An 18,012-nucleotide genomic window follows, 5' to 3' on the forward strand; every position below is an offset into this window, starting at 1 on the left:
CTGCGGGGAACCCTGCTGCCCCACACCATTTGACCAGGCTAACATGTAAACATTTCTCCAAATTAAAGTTACTTTTAAAGTCAAATGAATGTAGGTGGTTTTTAGCAAAACAAAAGCCTTGTGCTTTGGACGTGTTCTCCAGTTTCTTTCTTAGGAAAGAAAGTTTTAGCAATATTTTACAAGTTAAATGTTTTCTTACTCTTTCTTATATAGCCAAGAACAATTTTCTCCTTATTGTCCTCTCTTTGCTGTTCATTTTTAAGTGCTATTTGTGATTTCGGGTTGGCATTTTGGATGTCATTGTTAGTTTAGTCTGGCAAGTTTAACAGCAAACATGGTCTCTGTTTAATTTTTTTTTTAATAAATGTGTTCTCTCAGTAGGCATGAACTTTCACCAACTTGTCTTTATTTCTCATTACTGGATAGAAATTTCAAATTGCAGAATTTGGCATATGCTTTCAAATGGTTTATGAGTGCTTGCAATTTGGTAGCAATCTATTCATTGATCAGTTTTCCTTTTCTATCATAGTCGACTATGTATAGAAAAATCTTTCCTCATCATATAAACTCAGATCAGTCCTTGCTTCCAAAAGGTAAAAAAAATGACTACACAGAGTTCTACATGGAGGTTTCAAACTCACAGCCCAACTTCTCAGCACCTGGTAGGCATCAAACTGAAAGGCTTAGAGCATGGGAAGAGCCATGATTCTTTGTTCCTGGCATCCCCTCCTTGACCTTCCTTTCTTCCTCCTCTTCCTCTTCCTCCTCCTGAGGCACTATTCTTCTGTATTGATGGGATAAAGAACTGCTTTGGCTCCCTCTGGCTATCCTCATGGCTACCTGCAGGACTATCACCAAAGACTGGAGTGGATGGCCAAACATAGGCTTAATAGAAAACAGGTGTGAGTTCACTGGGGCACGCTACAGGGAAATGAATACTCACAGAATTTTGTAATGTGAGAAAGTTCTCTTGAACTCTACCACCCTCCTCCGTACCACCACAAACATGGACTGACGGTTCATCCTGAGCAACTTATGCCTGAGGTCTTTTCCAGGATAGATAGCCATTTTATGGGGCATGACAAGATCGCTTTCCCACCACCACTTTCTAGGTGCTGCTAATCTTACTCATGAAGAACTACTTGTCTTTGGTTTACTTTCTCATGGCTGCCCCATCAGCCTTGCTGGGTCTAAACGATGTTCTTCTCTCTTGCTAAGAACTACACAGTGTACAGATCAACCTGTTTTCTGTATAAGGAAATATCAACCAGAGAATGAGATGGTGTGTCCTCTTGTGGCAGAATCATCAAGGTAGATCTCTTGGCACGCCACTATTACACATAAACAGTGTTGCGAGCACAAGAAAGAAGTGTGACTTTAAATGAAGTGGCAGTCATGCCTTGTGATAGAATAATATGGTAGATAATGCACAATGCAAAGGAAATCTGTGGTTTCGAAAATAAATTCAGGAGCTTCCATTAAAAAGTATGGTGGCAGAAAGACAGCCCTACGTGGCAGACCACTGCCTCCTAAAGTAGTGTGTCAACAGTGAAGGGAAGACGCCAGTCTGGTACAGATGCACAGAACATTGAAAAGAGATGGTTCCACCATGGAAAAGCACTCTGTCATTGCTGCTTCCAGAGAGGCGTCCCACCAGCAAGACACAGGCCACGGTTGCAAATTCCAAGCAGGACATAGAAGCAGAGACATGGAGAAAGGTTCAGGAGCCAGGCCTGGCCCCACCCTGGACCAGGCACCTCCTGTATGGTGGACTCACCACAGCTGTGCCCATGTTGTTTAACCCCTTGCTTTTTCTTTTCGCTCTTCAGGAAGAGGCAGCCAGAATTCTCGCCCAGCAGCCAGTGTCCGTCGGCACATGTGCAGCTTTGAAACCCCCACGCTGCAGTGAATGTGTAAGAGACGCTGCATGGACATCTAGTGTTTTGCCCCTTGCTTTCTCTCTCCTGGGTATTTCCACTTTCTAACATGGAACCAAATGTGGTGCATGCCATCAAGAATGAGGGACTCGTGGACGTGCCGTGGTTTGCACGACTGCCTTATCCGATTGTCCATCGTTCTTAAAAGGACACTGTCAAGCTGGTAGTTTCTCTGCTTATTTTCTGTTCCAATGCAGCGCTCTCCCCGGCTTTAAGGATTCACTTTGGTCTGTGACTCCCACTCAGGAGCTCGAAAGTGAATCTTCCCTTCCACAAATTGGTCGGCTTCTCCATGGCAAACAGAGCCTTTTCCTTTTTTTTTCCTTTTCCTTTTGCCTTTCCCCTCCCCGTTTTTGCTGTTGCGCAAATGTCTGAAACAATCCTGTCTGCATTGAAGTAAAATCCACAGCTGAAATTTATGGAAATGTTCCACAATGTGGGTGTGCGAGGGTGGGTGCCAACACGAGCCTTTGCTGGGTGTCTCCCACACCCTGGGGAACACAAAACAAAGGTTTTGTGAGTCCCTCTTAAAGCAAATTTTACAGCAAACAGAAACATTTTTTTTTCTAGCATTCTATATGATTTTTATCAGATGCTTAAGTCTGATAAAAAAAAAACAACAATGCATGCTTGGTCTGATTTTTGACCTGTAGCTCTTGACAGTGTCTCTTTAAGTTAACCAAAGCACCTAGACCATGTTCGATTCATTGTGCACGGAGTCTGTGGTCTTTCTCAGCTGTTCCTTTACAGCCCTCCAAACTCCTGGGAGAGTCAAAGGTACACATTCCTGCAGCAGGAGGGAGCCCACTGATGAGGTCCCTGTGGCTTGAACAGCTCTTCAGATAGAAGAGCCCAATTTGTTTCAATGTTTGATACTAAACTGGCGGCAGAGGCTGGAAATGGAGCCATGGTGCCTCTTCCTTTACTCAGTGACGGGTACCAGGAAGTGTGTAGCCTCGTTTGCTACTCTTCCCTGTTGAATCCTCTATCCAAACAATGTGGTCTTCCTCAAATCATCCAGACACAGAAAAGAAACACTGGGTAGTCGTACCAGTGTATTTCAGTGGCATTTGGGAAGCCCTTAACAGAGCCTCTGTACCATAGCTAGATGCCTTCTCTGAAACCCTTCCAAGTCCAAAGACATTAAGTGTTTCTGGCACCAATGGTGTCTGACCAAGGACACAGCAAGGAGATCCTAATTTGTGGCAGCTGCTGGCTGCCTGTCAAAAGGGATTGATAGAGATGGGTGGATGTGTTTGTCTTGCCATGACAGCAGGGCCAGAAAGAGGAGAATCAACTAACATTTCATGACTCAAAGGTGAGTTTCTACAAACAAAAAGTAAAAGCCAAATATACTTCTTGGTGGTGATTAAAGAAAAAAATGCACCGATCAGCAAAGCTAACAGGTTGGTTGTCAAGAACCGTAAGAACAGGCTGTTCAAGCCTTCCATCTTCAGACTATATAGGAAACCAGAGACAGTGGCTTTAAACCTGTATTCCTTAGACTAAGGCCAGATATTTTTAGTCATGGTTGTCCTGGAGAAATGAAAATAAGAAAATGTTCTTTCTGTAACCTTCAGTTCCCACTGCTTGTTTTTTGTGTTTGTGAAGAGCATGCAAAGAGATAAACATAAGAAATAAACTGGATAATTATGGTCTGTCTCTTGCCCCTGAGGAATAATCCAGGCAGAGCAATGCAACTGCCCTATATTTGCAGGGCAGATTGTGAGTACTGAGGGGCATCAGATAGAAGGGGATATAGAAGATTTGATAGTTCTTTACCCCTACTTCCTTCAAAAGTATCACAATCTGCTCCTACCTGTATTTCCTAAATAAATCCAACAACACACAAGTACCTGTACTAGGACAATACCCTGGAACCAACATAGTATATTTTTAAGATTTCATAATTTGCAGCACTATTAAAATTTGTAGTTATAGTTATATGTGAGTATAGTAACACACACACACACACACATATATATATATATATGTGTGTGTGTGTGTGTGTGTGTGTGTATGTATAGTAACCCATGAAGACCAGAAGAGGGTTTTGGATCACCTGGACCCTGAGTTTCAGATGACTGAGAATGGCTCCAAGTGGGTATGGAGAACCAAACTCAGGTTTTCTGCCAAAGCAGTACTTCTGGGCCAGTTCCAGGCCACAACATGACATATTATATAAACCTTAACATGAGAATTTCCTTCTTCAGCTTGTGAATACAACCAAAGACCATCTGAAACCTCCTTGGAAAAGTTTAATAATCATCAGAATTTGCTCAAGTTTAGAAATGACTTGGTAATTTTCTCAAAACAGTCAAGCTCATGCTGGGAGCAAAGCTCTAGAGATGTCCAGGCTTCATTGGCTTCAATGAGAAACTTAAATTTTGGGTATATTTTACCCTATTGGTTCATTAAAGAAATCATGAAGTTATAGAAAGAAAAGTGATGTGTGTGTTTGCATGTCTCTCTCTCTCTCTCTCTCTCTCTCTCTCTCTCTCTCTCTCTCTCTCTGTGTGTGTGTGTGTGTGTGTATGTGTGTGTGTCTGTGTTGTCCTTTATCCTGTGTCATACAGTTTGAAGATGTAGAAATCAATTGATCTAAAGATTACTAAATAAGGGTCAAATATTTTGACTTTGCAGATTGTATATTTCATTAAGTCAACAGTCTGTGAGTAACCAATGTTCAAATCAGAATTCAGAGGGGAAGGAGAAACGTCATAATGCTGTTTAAGATTATCTATAGAAACATTGGCGTTCTCACAGAGTAAGAGTTTATCTGTCTTCAAAAGTACATTCAAGGGTCTCTTTATTACAAGTAATGATGAGCAGGGAAGAACTTTTAATTTTGTCCCTAGTTCTCCACAGTGGAGAGAATGTGTTAAATACGCAGAATTTTCTGTAATGTTTTCAAGAAGTGGAACAAGTGTCAGTATGGAACTAACTTGGGGTTGCCTGGGAAAACAGACATCTGGCTCAAATGGTTTCATATAGTTCCTATGCTGAAAACTCAGTGAGAGCCGCCTCCCGGACTGCATGCTGATGCCAACGGAATAATACATATGCACGTGAAAGCATGGATAGCTCCACCAGAAGCTTCTTGGGCCAGACTCCAAGAGCTGACCTGACACCAAGCTGAAGCGGCAGGGACATAATAGTCGGCCACCTCAGTGCTGATGGCTCATGGATTATACTCTTGGTCAGCCTTTCATTCCCTAATGGAACTCCATGTCATTTCCTGATGCTCTTTCTCTTTGCATTGCATGCTTTACTAATTGACTGATTATGGAGAGAGAGTGGGGGAGACAGTATGTATGTATCTACCTCAGGTAACAACTCATGGTCACCAGTTCTCTCCTTCCACCAGTGTTCATTTCCAGGTTCTTGAGCTCAGAAGCAAATGGAATCTCCCACTGAGCTATCTCCATGGTCCTATTATAGAAAACAAACACTTGCCCCTCAGGTTCTGAGGACGGATCCTCCCTTCTTTATCGGAAGATCTTGTCTTGTCCATGGCTCTCTGGATACTGCCGTAAAGCTCTGAAACCTGGCAAGGGACGATTGCCTTGTTGCCAGCCTCCTTTTCAACAGTGTGTGCAGGATGCTTTCCTCCTATCTCCAGCCCCGCTCACCGTTCTCATTTCAGAGATCTCTAAAGGAGAGAGCATGTCCTCTGCAGATGTAACCAGTACTTAGAGAAACAAATAAAACAGGCTAGCTCTTAATGTCAACAAAACATTAATCTGTTTACACTACCCACTTCTAATTATTCTCTAGAATGCTGTAAATATTGGAGTTCATTGGGGGATTGTGACACTTACCTAATGGAAGAGCAATGGAAGCAAAATCCTCAGCCTGTTGACTTGAGGATTGCAACCACAGATCTGTCAATTCTGTATGGGAGACTCAAACATCATCTTCCTAGCCATATCCTCTTCTGCCGTCCTACTGTCTCTAGACTTAGGGTGGCAGCGTGTGTCCCTAACAAGTCAGGTTTGGCTGCTTGTCCTGGATGAACCCATAAAGAGAGACAATTTAAGGGGCTGGAGAGATGGCTCAGTGGTTAAGACCACCGTCTGCTCTTCCAGAGGTCCTAAGTTCAATTCCCAGCAACTACATGGTGGCTCAAAACCATCCTTAATGAGATCTGGTGCCCTCTTCTGGCCTGCAGGCATACACACAGGCAGGACACTGTATACATAATAAATAAATAAATAAACCTTTAAAAAATGGAAGAGAGACCAAATTTAATAGTGAAAGCAAGAGAAAGGAATTTATCTGGTATGACCACACTGAGATGGGGACAAAGAGATACAGTGTGGTTCCAAGTTCATATTCTTGTCTGTCTTAAGAGTATGGTTTAATTACAAGGCAGGGGGAGTGCAGAGCTAAGCAATCAGGACCTAGTGTGCCTCTGCCAATCATTGGCTCAGCCCCAAGTCTCTCTTTCAAGGTTGCCTGACAAGTTGTAAAGTTGCTGGGGTTTCAGACCTTTCTACTTCCAAGGAGGTAATCCTAGGGAAACACTAAATTCTTGAGGTCCATCATTTTATAGTTGATGACCAGAGAGGCTCAATGTATATTGTTTATATCACTGACCATTCCAATAATTGTAGTGTCATTAAATAGATTTAACCACCTGAGGTAAGTTAGTCCTGACCCACAATGTTTTATCTTTAAGAAGGAGGTTATTTTGGGTGTTAGTTCTGTCTTTGAAAATTAAAATAAAGAGTGCTTTGAGGCAATTATATGATGTTTTCTAAATCAAATTGCTTTGTGTCCCCCACACGGTTTTTAAGAGAGAGCCACATGTAGCCTGTGGTAACCTGAAACTTGCCGTGTAGCTGAGGATCACCCTTGAACTTCTGGTTCTCCTGCCTCAACTTCTTCATGCAGAGATTACAGGTATGTACCACAACATCTGGTTGATGCAATGCTAGAAATCAAACCTAGGGCTTTCTGCACACTTTGCAAGCAAACATTGGACTCTGTGAGCCACATGCCCAGCTCTTACTTAAGATTAAGAAATTGGAAAAAGGTAAACAATAGAAACAAGAAACACGTGGCCAAAGTCCAAACATTAAAGTTATCTGAATTTAAACAAACCTCATTTCACAGAACGATTCTATTTTGAATGTATTTCATTCTCTTGCAATACCCCAAAGTTTATGTATTTTTCTCTTCTTAGTAATAATGAATGTCCAGCCTCTTCAGGTAGGATGATCCTTTTTCACAAGAAACAGGATTGGGTCTTTGCCTGAATCAGTAACTATAATTACCCTGAATAGTGTTTGCTGAACACAATAAGAGCATGTAGTTGCATTTGTATTTAATGGTAGTTTATCACAATACCATCCACAAACATTTAAAAATAGTGGTACATTTTCTCCTATAAAGTTTTATTTATTTACTATACAAAGAGTGCTTAGTAGGCATGTAGATCCATAGACCCTTCAGATTGTTTTTGGGCCACAGCTGAGAAGTGACTTATTCTGAAGGAGCAGTTAATAACCTGTGCTTCAATGTCTTTGCAATGATGCATTTCCCCCACTATCTCTGCTTTTTACAAAGCAATTTATTTTGTCCTTGGAAAAGATAGTCTAATTTTTATAACCCAAAAATGCCCTGGGACATGATATCTGTTTCCTAATTAAACAGGACTTTTCAGATAATTTAGAGCAAGACTCGGAGGGGAAAGAATGCTATTTATTTTAACAGTGATGGTGAAAATATCCCATCAGAAGAATAAAAACTGTGTTCAATTAAAATAGATCTAAATTATGATTATCTCTGCCTGCTTAATCACCAAAAATAATTTTTACATTTAGGTATGGTCCAAAATGAAGCCAGGGTGGATCTTTGGACAATAATAAAGACACCTGATGGTGTAGTCAATGAAATAAGTAGAATAAGACCATTACCTTCAGGGTTCCCAGGAATGCAGGATACCTTGCAGCTAGTTTTAGGGGAAGACTGAGCAATGTTTTCTTGGAAACTACTTTCCCCAAGCCATGAGGTCAGAATTTTAGTTGTAATATCTATTTTTGAGCTTTATATATTCAGTGTTTGACTTTAAAATAAATCTCAGCTTTTTAGACTTTCTTCACTTTTCAAGTTTATAAAATATAAAATGTTGAGCACTACCCTCATCAAAAATATCCTAAGAATTATGTATAAGTTTTGAAGCCTTCATTCTTGTCTTTCAAAATGATCTGATAAACCATTTTCTTGGCAATCCTTTTCTACTTTCTTTTCCCCTTCAAACAGAAGACCGCAGAGAGGAACAATCTATTTCACACCTCCATCTAAGAAAGAATGTTCATTTTCAAATTTCTTTTAGTGTTATTTTCTTTGTTCTGTGTTCCTTTTTCTCATGCTTTAATAGGTATAAAAGAAAAGCAAACTCCTAAAAAAAGAAAGAGAAAAAAGCAGAGGAAAATGCCTTCTTTTAAGTATTAGCAGGACTTTTATTAATAGGGTGGGTGATATGGTAAGGTGTCATCATCTGCTAAAAATTATATAGACTATCATCAGAGTCTTTCAAAGCAAGATCCAAACTATTGCAATATTCAGAATAAATAAAATTTGTCGTTGCCATGAACATTTTGTATTTCTTCTCCAGAATGACTTTTTCTTTGGTAGGTCTGTTGGGATCTTGTGGGGATTAAAGTTGATGTGTTAACATTGTATACTTGTGGCAACATATCTGAAAAAAATCAGCTAAAAGGAGGATGATATACTTTGGTTCATGGCTTCAAAGGCTTCAGCCCATGTTCACTTCACTCTGACACTTCTAAACTTGCGTCAAAGTGCAAGCATCTTAAGAAAGGATATGCAGCAGGCCACAGCTGCTCATCTGATGGTGGCTTAGAAGCAAAGAGGAGGGGACTGGTTTTCGCTGCAAAACCTCGCCTATGAAATCCATTAAGGTATAAGTCTGAAATGTGGTCCTTTAATGAAGTCAGAAGTCTCATAACCTAATCACCTCCAAAAGTCCCTTTCCCCTTCATCACTGTGGCTCTGCAACACAAGTTTCCAACACATGGGCTGTTGCAGGGCGCTGAAGGACCAAGCCATAACAGCCAAGAAGGCTGGAAGCATGGTAGTGTTCTAGGATTTTCTTTCAGCACGGGTAAGTGGAGAGAGATCCAAGCAGGGTCCCGGTCTTAGTGACCCCTGCCTTGTCAGAATCCTAATTTTGTCTTCTTCGCATCAAAATTGGCAATAGAATTAACGGAAGCTGTGAGCACTGTGTTTGACAGCCTGTTCCTAGTCTCCCTTTTCCAGTGCCCCTATTTGAGTATTCTTAGGGTGAAACTCCTAACCAGCAGCTCAAAATCTGAGCTTCATGTGAATTGTCACACACTGTGTGTGTCAGGAACAGTGTTCTGAGGTTTCAAAAGATGGGAAATCATGAAACACTTCAGCAACTCGTGTATGTATTTTTCCTGCTCGTACTTTCTTTGTGTAGGTGTTATGTCTGTGTTCATGCGATTGATGGGAAATACAAATCAGAAGGAGCAGTTGAGTGCTTCTAGTTCATAAATCCCACAGCACAGTCAGAGTAGCTGTATGTGGCTCTTAACTCGTCCCCTAGACTGTATGACTCTCTGTGTTGTATTTTCTCTGGGAAGCTTAATGGTTTATGTGCGTGTGTGTGTGTCTGTGTGTTTCCAGATTATTCTTCCAGTAGTTCATTAATCATTTAGTCTTGCAGTGAAGGGTAATTTTAATTTGTTAACCATTTCATTAATTGTCATCAATGGGACTGTTTCATTATTAGCGCATGTGTGGTGGTAAAGGGTGTACTCTGTGAAATTGTATAACTAAATAGAAGCAGCTGTTTGCACAATAGACTGGGCTTTCTCACCAGAAACTTTCCTGGGCCAGCTCTTCTTTACTTAACGTGAGCACACTGTTCTCTTTCTCTCTTCAGAGGCAGTCTATGGCAGCTGACGTTGCCAGTGTTTCATTTACTATAAAGGGAAGCAGAGGAGGTGGACGGTGCAGTTGAATTGCAGTGCGTTGGGGTGGACAGAATTCAGATGCATTTTATCCTCTGTGCGGGATCCATGTGTAAATAAACCCATCTCTATTTTATTCATAGTTCTAACGGCAAGTCTGTGTCATGGTCTGAACCAGGTGGAAGACAGGCGCCTAAGGGACAGCATGTGTGGCAGCGCCTCTCTGTGCACGTGAAGACCAACGAGACGGCCTGCAACCAAACGGCCGTGATCAAACCCCTCACTAAAAGTTACCAAGGCTCTGGCAAAAGCCTGACCTTTTCAGATGCCAGCACCAAGACCCTTTACAATGTGGAGGAGGAGGACAACACCCCTTCGACTCGCTACAGCCCTCCCAGCAGCCCTTCCATGGTAGTGCACCGACGCGGGCCACCTGTGGCCACCACGCCGCCTCTGCCGCCCCACCTAACCGCAGAGGAGACACCCCTGTTCCTGGCTGATCCTGTCATCCCCAAAAGCTTGCCTCCACCTCTTCCACAGCAGCAACAGCAGCATCAACAGCCACTGCCCCCTCAGCAACCCCCGCAGCAGCCCAAATCCCTGATGGACCAGCTGCAAGGCGTGGTCACCAACTTTGGCTCGGGGATCCCGGACTTCCACGCTGTGCTGGCAGGCGCAGGGACACCTGGGAATGGGCTACGTTCGCTGTACCCGCCTCCACCTCCCCCGCAACACCTGCAGATGCTGCCCCTGCAGCTGAGCACCTTCCGAGAGGAGCCCATCTCCCCTCCCGGGGAGGACGATGATGATGACAGTGAGAGGTTCAAGCTCCTGCAGGAGTTCGTGTATGAACGCGAAGGGAACACGGAGGAAGACGAACTGGAAGAGGAAGAGGACGTGCCTGCACCCAGCAAGCTAACCCCGGAGGATTCACCTGCCCTGACGCCTCCTTCTCCTTTCCGAGACTCGGTGGCCTCTGGCAGCTCCGTGCCCAGCTCCCCGGTGTCTGAGTCAGTGCTCTGCACCCCTCCAAATGTGTCCTACGCCTCTGTCATCCTGAGGGACTACAAGCAAAGCTCTTCCACCCTGTAGGGGTGAAATGTTCATGGAGAAGCCAGAAATGCCAAGGAATGCCAATCCCTTTGGAAATAAACAGAAGGCTGAGGAGTCACAGGGATGGAGGACCACAGTCTGCAGGGGATAAAGAATGCTGAGGCTGCTTTTAAGAGAGAGAAGAAAGATGCCAAGTGAACAAGTGGTTCGGGCCAGGGTTGTGACTCTTGAATTATTCAAAAACCTTCTCTAGGAAGAAAGGGAATTATGACAAAGCACAATTCCATATGGTAGGTATGTAACTTTTATCGGGGAAAAAATAATAAAACGTAAAAATAAAATCAACAAAAATAATCTCTTCGTTTGCTCAATCGTGCATACATATATCTGCCCACACTCGTCTTGGTGAAGCTAGAAGCGGAGCAGCCCTTGTGATGGTGCCAACTGAATCGTTAGTTCATCTAACAACATTCCTGGTGAGTGGATAACGGGAGGACAGGACACAGGGACATAGATGGGACAATAGCTCCCATCTCAGAAGACCTTCTCTGCTAAGGCTGCAGACTCCTGGCTAAGACAGACCCGGGCACTGACCTTATGAGGGTCCCTTTACTGCTGCGATCCCGTCCCAGCCTGCCCGTCACCCTGGGATAAAAGCGCAGTAACACCTTGAATTTCTGTAGTTGTCTCTGTTTAGGAAAATGGAGCTATATCGGAAGTGCTATGGGGAGAAAATGAGAAGCAAGACAATACATCTGCACAGGTCCTTGAGCGAGGTCAATACAATGAGCTTTGCAGATTCCATGCTTGTTTATTGATAACTTTGGAAAGGGGGATGATGACAAAGGGGTGTCAGAGACCTTTTGTGGACTCACTTGTGCTGTGCCAACCAGGTTCTCCGTTGCCCTTCCGCAAGAGGACAAGGCACGTTGCCAAGATTTACCATTTACTGTAGCAAATAATACCAACGAGTGGGACTTCTGAGATTCAGTTTAAGTACAATGTGGTGCCACAGTTTCTCCCATGTGCTATGGAAGCAAATCTACCCTTGAAGCTAGTGGTGTACTCATAGCAACAATTACTTTCCTATTGTCACTGGAGTCCCTGGAACTAGCAACTGAATGTGTTTTCCTGTGTTCCTTGTGTACTTGTGATTATGAAATTCGTGCCATGTCGTGTCAATCTAGCCGCAACTAGGAAATCGTCCTCTGGATATAATATAAATATTTTTATGTTCCAGTGATGGTCTCTACGTCACTGTCACCAGTGTCTCTTTGAAGGCTGCTGGGTCTGTGGTCAGATGTTTCTCAAGTGCAGCTGCGATGGAAATCCTTCTAAGTGGGGATTTATTTTTCAGATATTTTACGATATGAGAATGTTATTTAAAAAATAGCTTGAAAGCGCATTGTGTAAAAAGGTCACTAGACAGTGTGTGACACTAAAAAGTACATTTTTATAAACTTGTGCACATTGTTATTAAAATGTAAGGTTGAAAGGCAATATTTAGAATATTTCAGATATATTTTTAAAAAGTTTTTCCACGGTGACTTGAGTTTCATGGTCTTCTAGTGTGTAACAATACTCAATCAAGTCAGAGTGTCTCAACTATCTGCTTGTCAACCATGCTTCATTTTTAAATTTTTACATGTTTTGTGTTTATGTTTTTGCTAGCATATCTTCCTTATGATCCCCTTATGTTTACTATTATGTAATATCCACATACATGTGATCCAATTACTCCATCTTACCCCTGCCTTTTCCAACCCCAAAGAAAAGGATTGTTCTTGTTATTTTTATTTCTTCTATTATTTGTGGGATGCATCTGATCCCTTTAAATATCTTTGTTTATGCCTTATGTTCAGTCATCTTAATTTGCTTTCTTCGTGTTGGAGCTACTGATTTCTCAGCCAAAAAAGCATCGTCTTAAAATCTCTAAATACCCGAAGCATCATTTGTTTGGAATTTAACATCAACTCTATGTCAGAGTTGTGTTTCTTAAGTGTTCCACATTTTACCACCCAGGTTTTAGTGAGTTCCTTATCAAGAACTTCTGTCTTTTAAAAATTTATTTTTAAACATTTTTATTGCAAAGACCTCAAGAATTGAAATGATGGGCTCTGTGTTTTCATTATGAAGAACAGTATGAAAAAAAATAGATGATGCAGAGCTGGGCATGGTAGTACATGTCATTATGCCTAGAAGAACATGGGAAGTGGAGCAGAAAGAGCTCTGAGTTTGAGGCCAGCGTGGTCTACACAATGAATTCCAGGCCTGAATAGAGAGACCTTGTCCCCCAAGGGAAAACACAATAACAAAGATGGTTCAATGCTAAATAGATGGGTTCCTACTAACCTGGAAAACAGTGGGAGAACCCATATTGCTTCCTAGGTCTTTTAATCTTGAGGCATCAACATACAGTTTTTGTTGTTGTTGTGTTTTATGGTTTTTGGTTTTTTTTTTCTTTTTGCCAGAATAGATGAGGCAATGCCGCCTATTCAAAATCTGTAACAGGCGAGTTTGTTCAGGGGTTTTAGTCTGAGACATTTGGTGAACACATTCAATACTGATTAAAATATTACTGAATGCCTACTCTTAACATGGTTATGAATTTTCCAGAATAAATAGAACATTAGCTCATATAATTGTTCAGAATTGGAGATGTACACTTATATACCCTGTACCTAAAGGGCAAAATATCTTTACTGTAACGTATGTGCTTGTACAAGGTGTTTTGCTTCTTGTAAAAGTGTTTTCCTTTGGCTTGTTACTGCCTTTTGTCAAATAATCTTGATGATGCTGTATCATAATAAATATTTTTTATTTATTAAATGTGTATATTCCTTCTTTGAACTTTCTAAGCACTACAAGAAGAAATAGGCCAGTGTAACAAATAAACTCAATAGTTTGATTTTTGCCTAGAACACATTTCCAAAGAGGAAATTTTAAACATCACACAAAATATGCATAGCAGGTCATAAAATAGAACACAGTTTGGCTTTAATGACATGTAATCCAAACTTAGAATTTCAAACCCTATGATCTCCATTGCCATTTTTCCTTTTGAGAGAATTGAAAGGGTTGGATATTTAGTAGAACTCTAGAGACATGGACTCCACCTTTGTCCTCTGTGTCTTTCAACCTTTTTTGTACCTGACTCACACTATAGGGGAAAACACTAGTTTTCCAGCTTCTTAATGTTTTTCTATTCTATGCCAGCCTCAATTTTAAATTTTAATGCTGACATCACAGGTGAGCTTCCAAACGAACTGGGCATTCTTATTTTTAGCTCTAATGTGTCCTAGTCAAAGAGAGATCACAGTGGTAGGAGGAGATACACCTGAGACTGTGAGGAGCCTGGTGGGCGAGAGCAAGCTTGTGGTGAAGACACCATCCAGAAGTGGGTTGAGTCCCTAGAGAAGTCTTCAATATGTCTGGTAGAGAGAATGAAAAAAGTAAATTAAATGAAAGCTTAGAGTTCCGGAAAAATTTATAGAGTGAGAAGCAAGTAGCAAAGAAAAGTAAAATAAAAATATAAGGATAGGGAAGTAAAAAAAAATAGACATTCATACTACAGTTCAAAGATATGCACAAAGATAATCATGGTAGACCTGAGGTTCAATTGGAAAGAGCCCAGAAGCTTTACTTGGATGATCTTTGAAGAGACCATGGCTCAGGTTCAGTCACCAGAGGTAAAGGGTGAGTAACTGTCCCATACTTTCTACAGAGAATATCCTGGAAGTAGATCAGAGAACAGGGAAACAACATACGGACCTGCACCAAACAGGCACTCTGCTGGTTCTTGGCATTTATTTTCTTTGCAGCATTTCTGGCATGCAGATATTTTGGAGAACTGAAATAATGTGTCCACACTCATCCATGTGCTCCATCAGCGCTTTGGTCTCATTCCCTGACAGCACCAGAGCATGTGAACTCCGGTTCCTTTACAAAGCTCAAGTGCATGTGTAGGAGTTGGTTCTCTTTTGCTTGGGATTCTGATTCCTGAGCCCTAGAGCCAATACTGATATCCAGTAAAGGTGTGCTGGGAAATAACAGTAAATTCAGGTTATATATCACACTTTTCTCAGTGCAGTACTCCAAAGATGTGTTCCAATATCCTTATGGGGTCCAGATCTCCACATTACTCCCTACCGATCCAAGCTCTGCCTTCTGAACACATGTTCTAATCAGAAACATTAGGCTCTCATTTTGACAGAAGAAACAGTTGGTTCCCTTTCCTGCAGATGTGGAAGAAATACTTGGTATTTAGAGATGCCCGGGGAAGGCTCAGCTGATCGTGAAATAAATTCCCCTGTGGGAGAACTATAGGTAAGACACAAATGGCTGTAATGGGACACCAGTGTGAAGCCACATATGACTCATGCAGGGTTCCCTTTCTTGCAGAAACGCATGACTTCAGGCAAAGCAAAAGGCAAATCCAGTTATGAGTTAAGGGAACAACAAGAAGAGCTCAGGTAGGAGTTCCAACTAGTGTCATTTTCTTGAAAGCAACTCCATCAGTTCTAGAATTTTTACATGGGAAGAAGAATGTATGTTAACTAACAAGGGGAAGAAAGTCTAAGAATGGAGGATGATTGAAACTGGAGAGAAATATTGTGATAAAGTCAAGACCTTCACACCAATGGTGCTGATCTCTTGTTATTTACGACTGGCTCAGCCCCTGTTGACCAGAACCACAGAATCTTAATTCAAACACACAACACTAACAGTTCTGATGGAATCCTTACAGATTCTCAAACTTCCCACAGAATTCTCATAAACCAGGTCTCCACAACTGCATTTCTCTCAGCATCCTCCTGTTCCAGGCTCCTACAGAACAAATCCTGAGTGTGTGACTTTTCCAATCTTAGGTTCCAAACATTCCTACAATCCTCCCTAAAACTATATGGACAAGTCTACCACAGTGATGCCTCTCTTCTGGTACCAGTTCTGTTGTGGTCAGATTTTCATGCTGTGACAAAACACCATGATAAAAAAACATGTAGAGGAAAGGGTTTGTTTGGCTTACACTCGGCGTCATTGTTCACCACGAAAGGAACTCAAGGCAGGACCCTATTGGTATTCATTTTCTTTCTGACAAGTAGGTATTCCGGAGAGCAGAAGTGACGTATCCACACTCGCATCTAACAAGTGGTCCATCAGAGCTCTGATGTGGATAGGAACCAAATCAGAGGCCATAGGGGAATATTATTTAAAACTTTGCTCTCCATAGCTTGCTTAGCCTGCCTTCTTATATAATCCAGAACCTTCTGAGGGCCAACACAGCACACCACAGTGGGCTGGGCTTCCCCACATCAATTATTAATCATGAAAACATCTTACACACTTGCCTACAAGCCATCTGATGGAGCCCATTATTCAGTTGAGGTTCCCTCTTCCGAGAAAACATATTCAGTTTAGAAAAAGTCACAAATATTGGCAGGGGTGATGTGGGAGGTGATGCATGCTGTAAATATGTTTTATTGCCATTGGATAATAAAGAAGCTGCTTTCAGCCAATGGCTTAACAGAGTAAATTCAGACTAAAAGAGATATATAGAGCGAGTAGGTAGAGTCAGTGAGAATCTATATAGCTATCTACAGGAGACAGGCGAACCAGAACCTTGCCAGTAAGCCACAGCCACATGGTGTTATACAGATGAATAAAAATGGGTTAATTTAAGATATAAGAGTTAGTCAGAAATACGCTTAAGATATTGACCAAACAGTATTGCAAATAATATAGTTTCTGTGTAATTGTTTTGGTTCTGGGCAACCACTCCCAACACAGGGACTTATCTCCTTGGTCTAGAGAAAAGCATTATAGACAAGGAGAGCCTGAACTCCCATTTTCAGAACAGTTGACTAGAAGGCCAGCTTGCAGTAGGCAGCAATGAAAGTCAGGAACCCTTATCAAAAGCAAGGGAGAAATTTCAACGATGTTACAGGCCAAGAGTTGAGTCAATGGCAACACATGAAGAGTTCAACCAGAAAATGGTAGACAGGATGATCTACAGCTGTGGGTATCTGCAGAGCATCCACAAGAGGAAGCAAAACATCTACATGCAACAGCAACAGCTGAGATGGAAGATTGGTGTAGGAGGTCTTCTGTCTATGTGCTGCTTTCATTGGTTAATAAAGAACTGCTTTGAGCCTATGGCAGGGAAGAACAGAAGTAGGGGAAAGCTAGGCTGTATGCTGGGATGAAGAACAGTGGAGTAGGAGAAGCCATGGATCCTCTGCCTGAGATGGATGTTGGTTAAAAACTTGCCAGTCAGCCACGGACACATGGCGATATACAGATTAATGGAGATGGGTTAAATTAATATAAGAGTTAGCCAATAAGAAGTTAGAGCTAATGAGCCAAGCAGTGTTTTAATGAATACAATTTCTGTGTGGTTATTTTAGGGCTAAGCTAGCGGCTGGTCAGGACGAACAAGCGGGCCCTCCTGCAACAGAAGACGCACAGAGTACACACCGTACAAACCTCTCTCTGAAGTAGGAACACCGTGGCTCTGTGTGGGACTCCGGGTGTTTGATTAAGTAGTTGTGCTCTGTGTTCCCAATCTGAAAGCCCAAAGGCGTTTCTGCTGCTATCATCAAAGCAGCACAAAGAGCATTCAGATACATCATGATTTATGCAACTATTCCCCTCCTGCCCCGTTAGAGTCCTTGGTTGTTTCTAATTCTCTGAATTTTATGAGTGGTATGAGGAATATTTTCATGCCAAGTTTTATATATACGTACACATGTCTTTATACTGACATATATTCACAAGTATAATATAATTGAGAAGACTAGCCTTTGGAATTACCTCTTCAATTATTTAATAACAATATTTATTTACTCCATGGCAAATATTACACATTTTATACTACCTTAGACACAACAACATCCCGGAAGACAGAATTCAATTCAGAAGTGTGAAAATGGAGGCTCTAAGTGGAGAGTTACTCTAGAATTCCAAAGCAAGTGTCTGTAACCATAATATTATAGTTTTTAAAAAAAGGGATTTAAAATTTCTGACTGATTTGGTATAAATAAATACATTTAGCATAAATA

At 41.6% G+C, this 18,012-nt stretch overlaps 1 protein-coding gene across 3 annotated transcripts in view; it reads left to right on the forward strand.

The window, feature by feature from the left end:
• Nucleotides 1–13,780, forward strand: part of Grm1 (glutamate metabotropic receptor 1) — a 386,914-nt gene extending 373,134 nt beyond the window's left edge. Inside the window, exons 9-10 of one of the 3 annotated variants that reach the window (XM_075949025.1) lie at nt 1,830–1,913; nt 10,045–10,178. In XM_075949025.1, coding sequence (XP_075805140.1) covers nt 1,830–1,890 — 61 coding nt within the window. In that variant the 3' untranslated portion in view covers nt 1,891–1,913; nt 10,045–10,178. Of the gene's footprint in view, nt 1–1,829; nt 1,914–10,044 lie in introns of all 3 variants that reach the window. The other 2 variants (XM_075949032.1, XM_075949016.1) reach the window with 2 other exon arrangements.
• Nucleotides 13,781–18,012: the final 4,232 nt, after the last annotated feature.

This window comes from Microtus pennsylvanicus, chromosome 1 (genome assembly GCF_037038515.1).
Source record: "Microtus pennsylvanicus isolate mMicPen1 chromosome 1, mMicPen1.hap1, whole genome shotgun sequence".
In the NCBI taxonomy this organism is placed as follows: Eukaryota; Metazoa; Chordata; class Mammalia; order Rodentia; family Cricetidae; genus Microtus; species Microtus pennsylvanicus.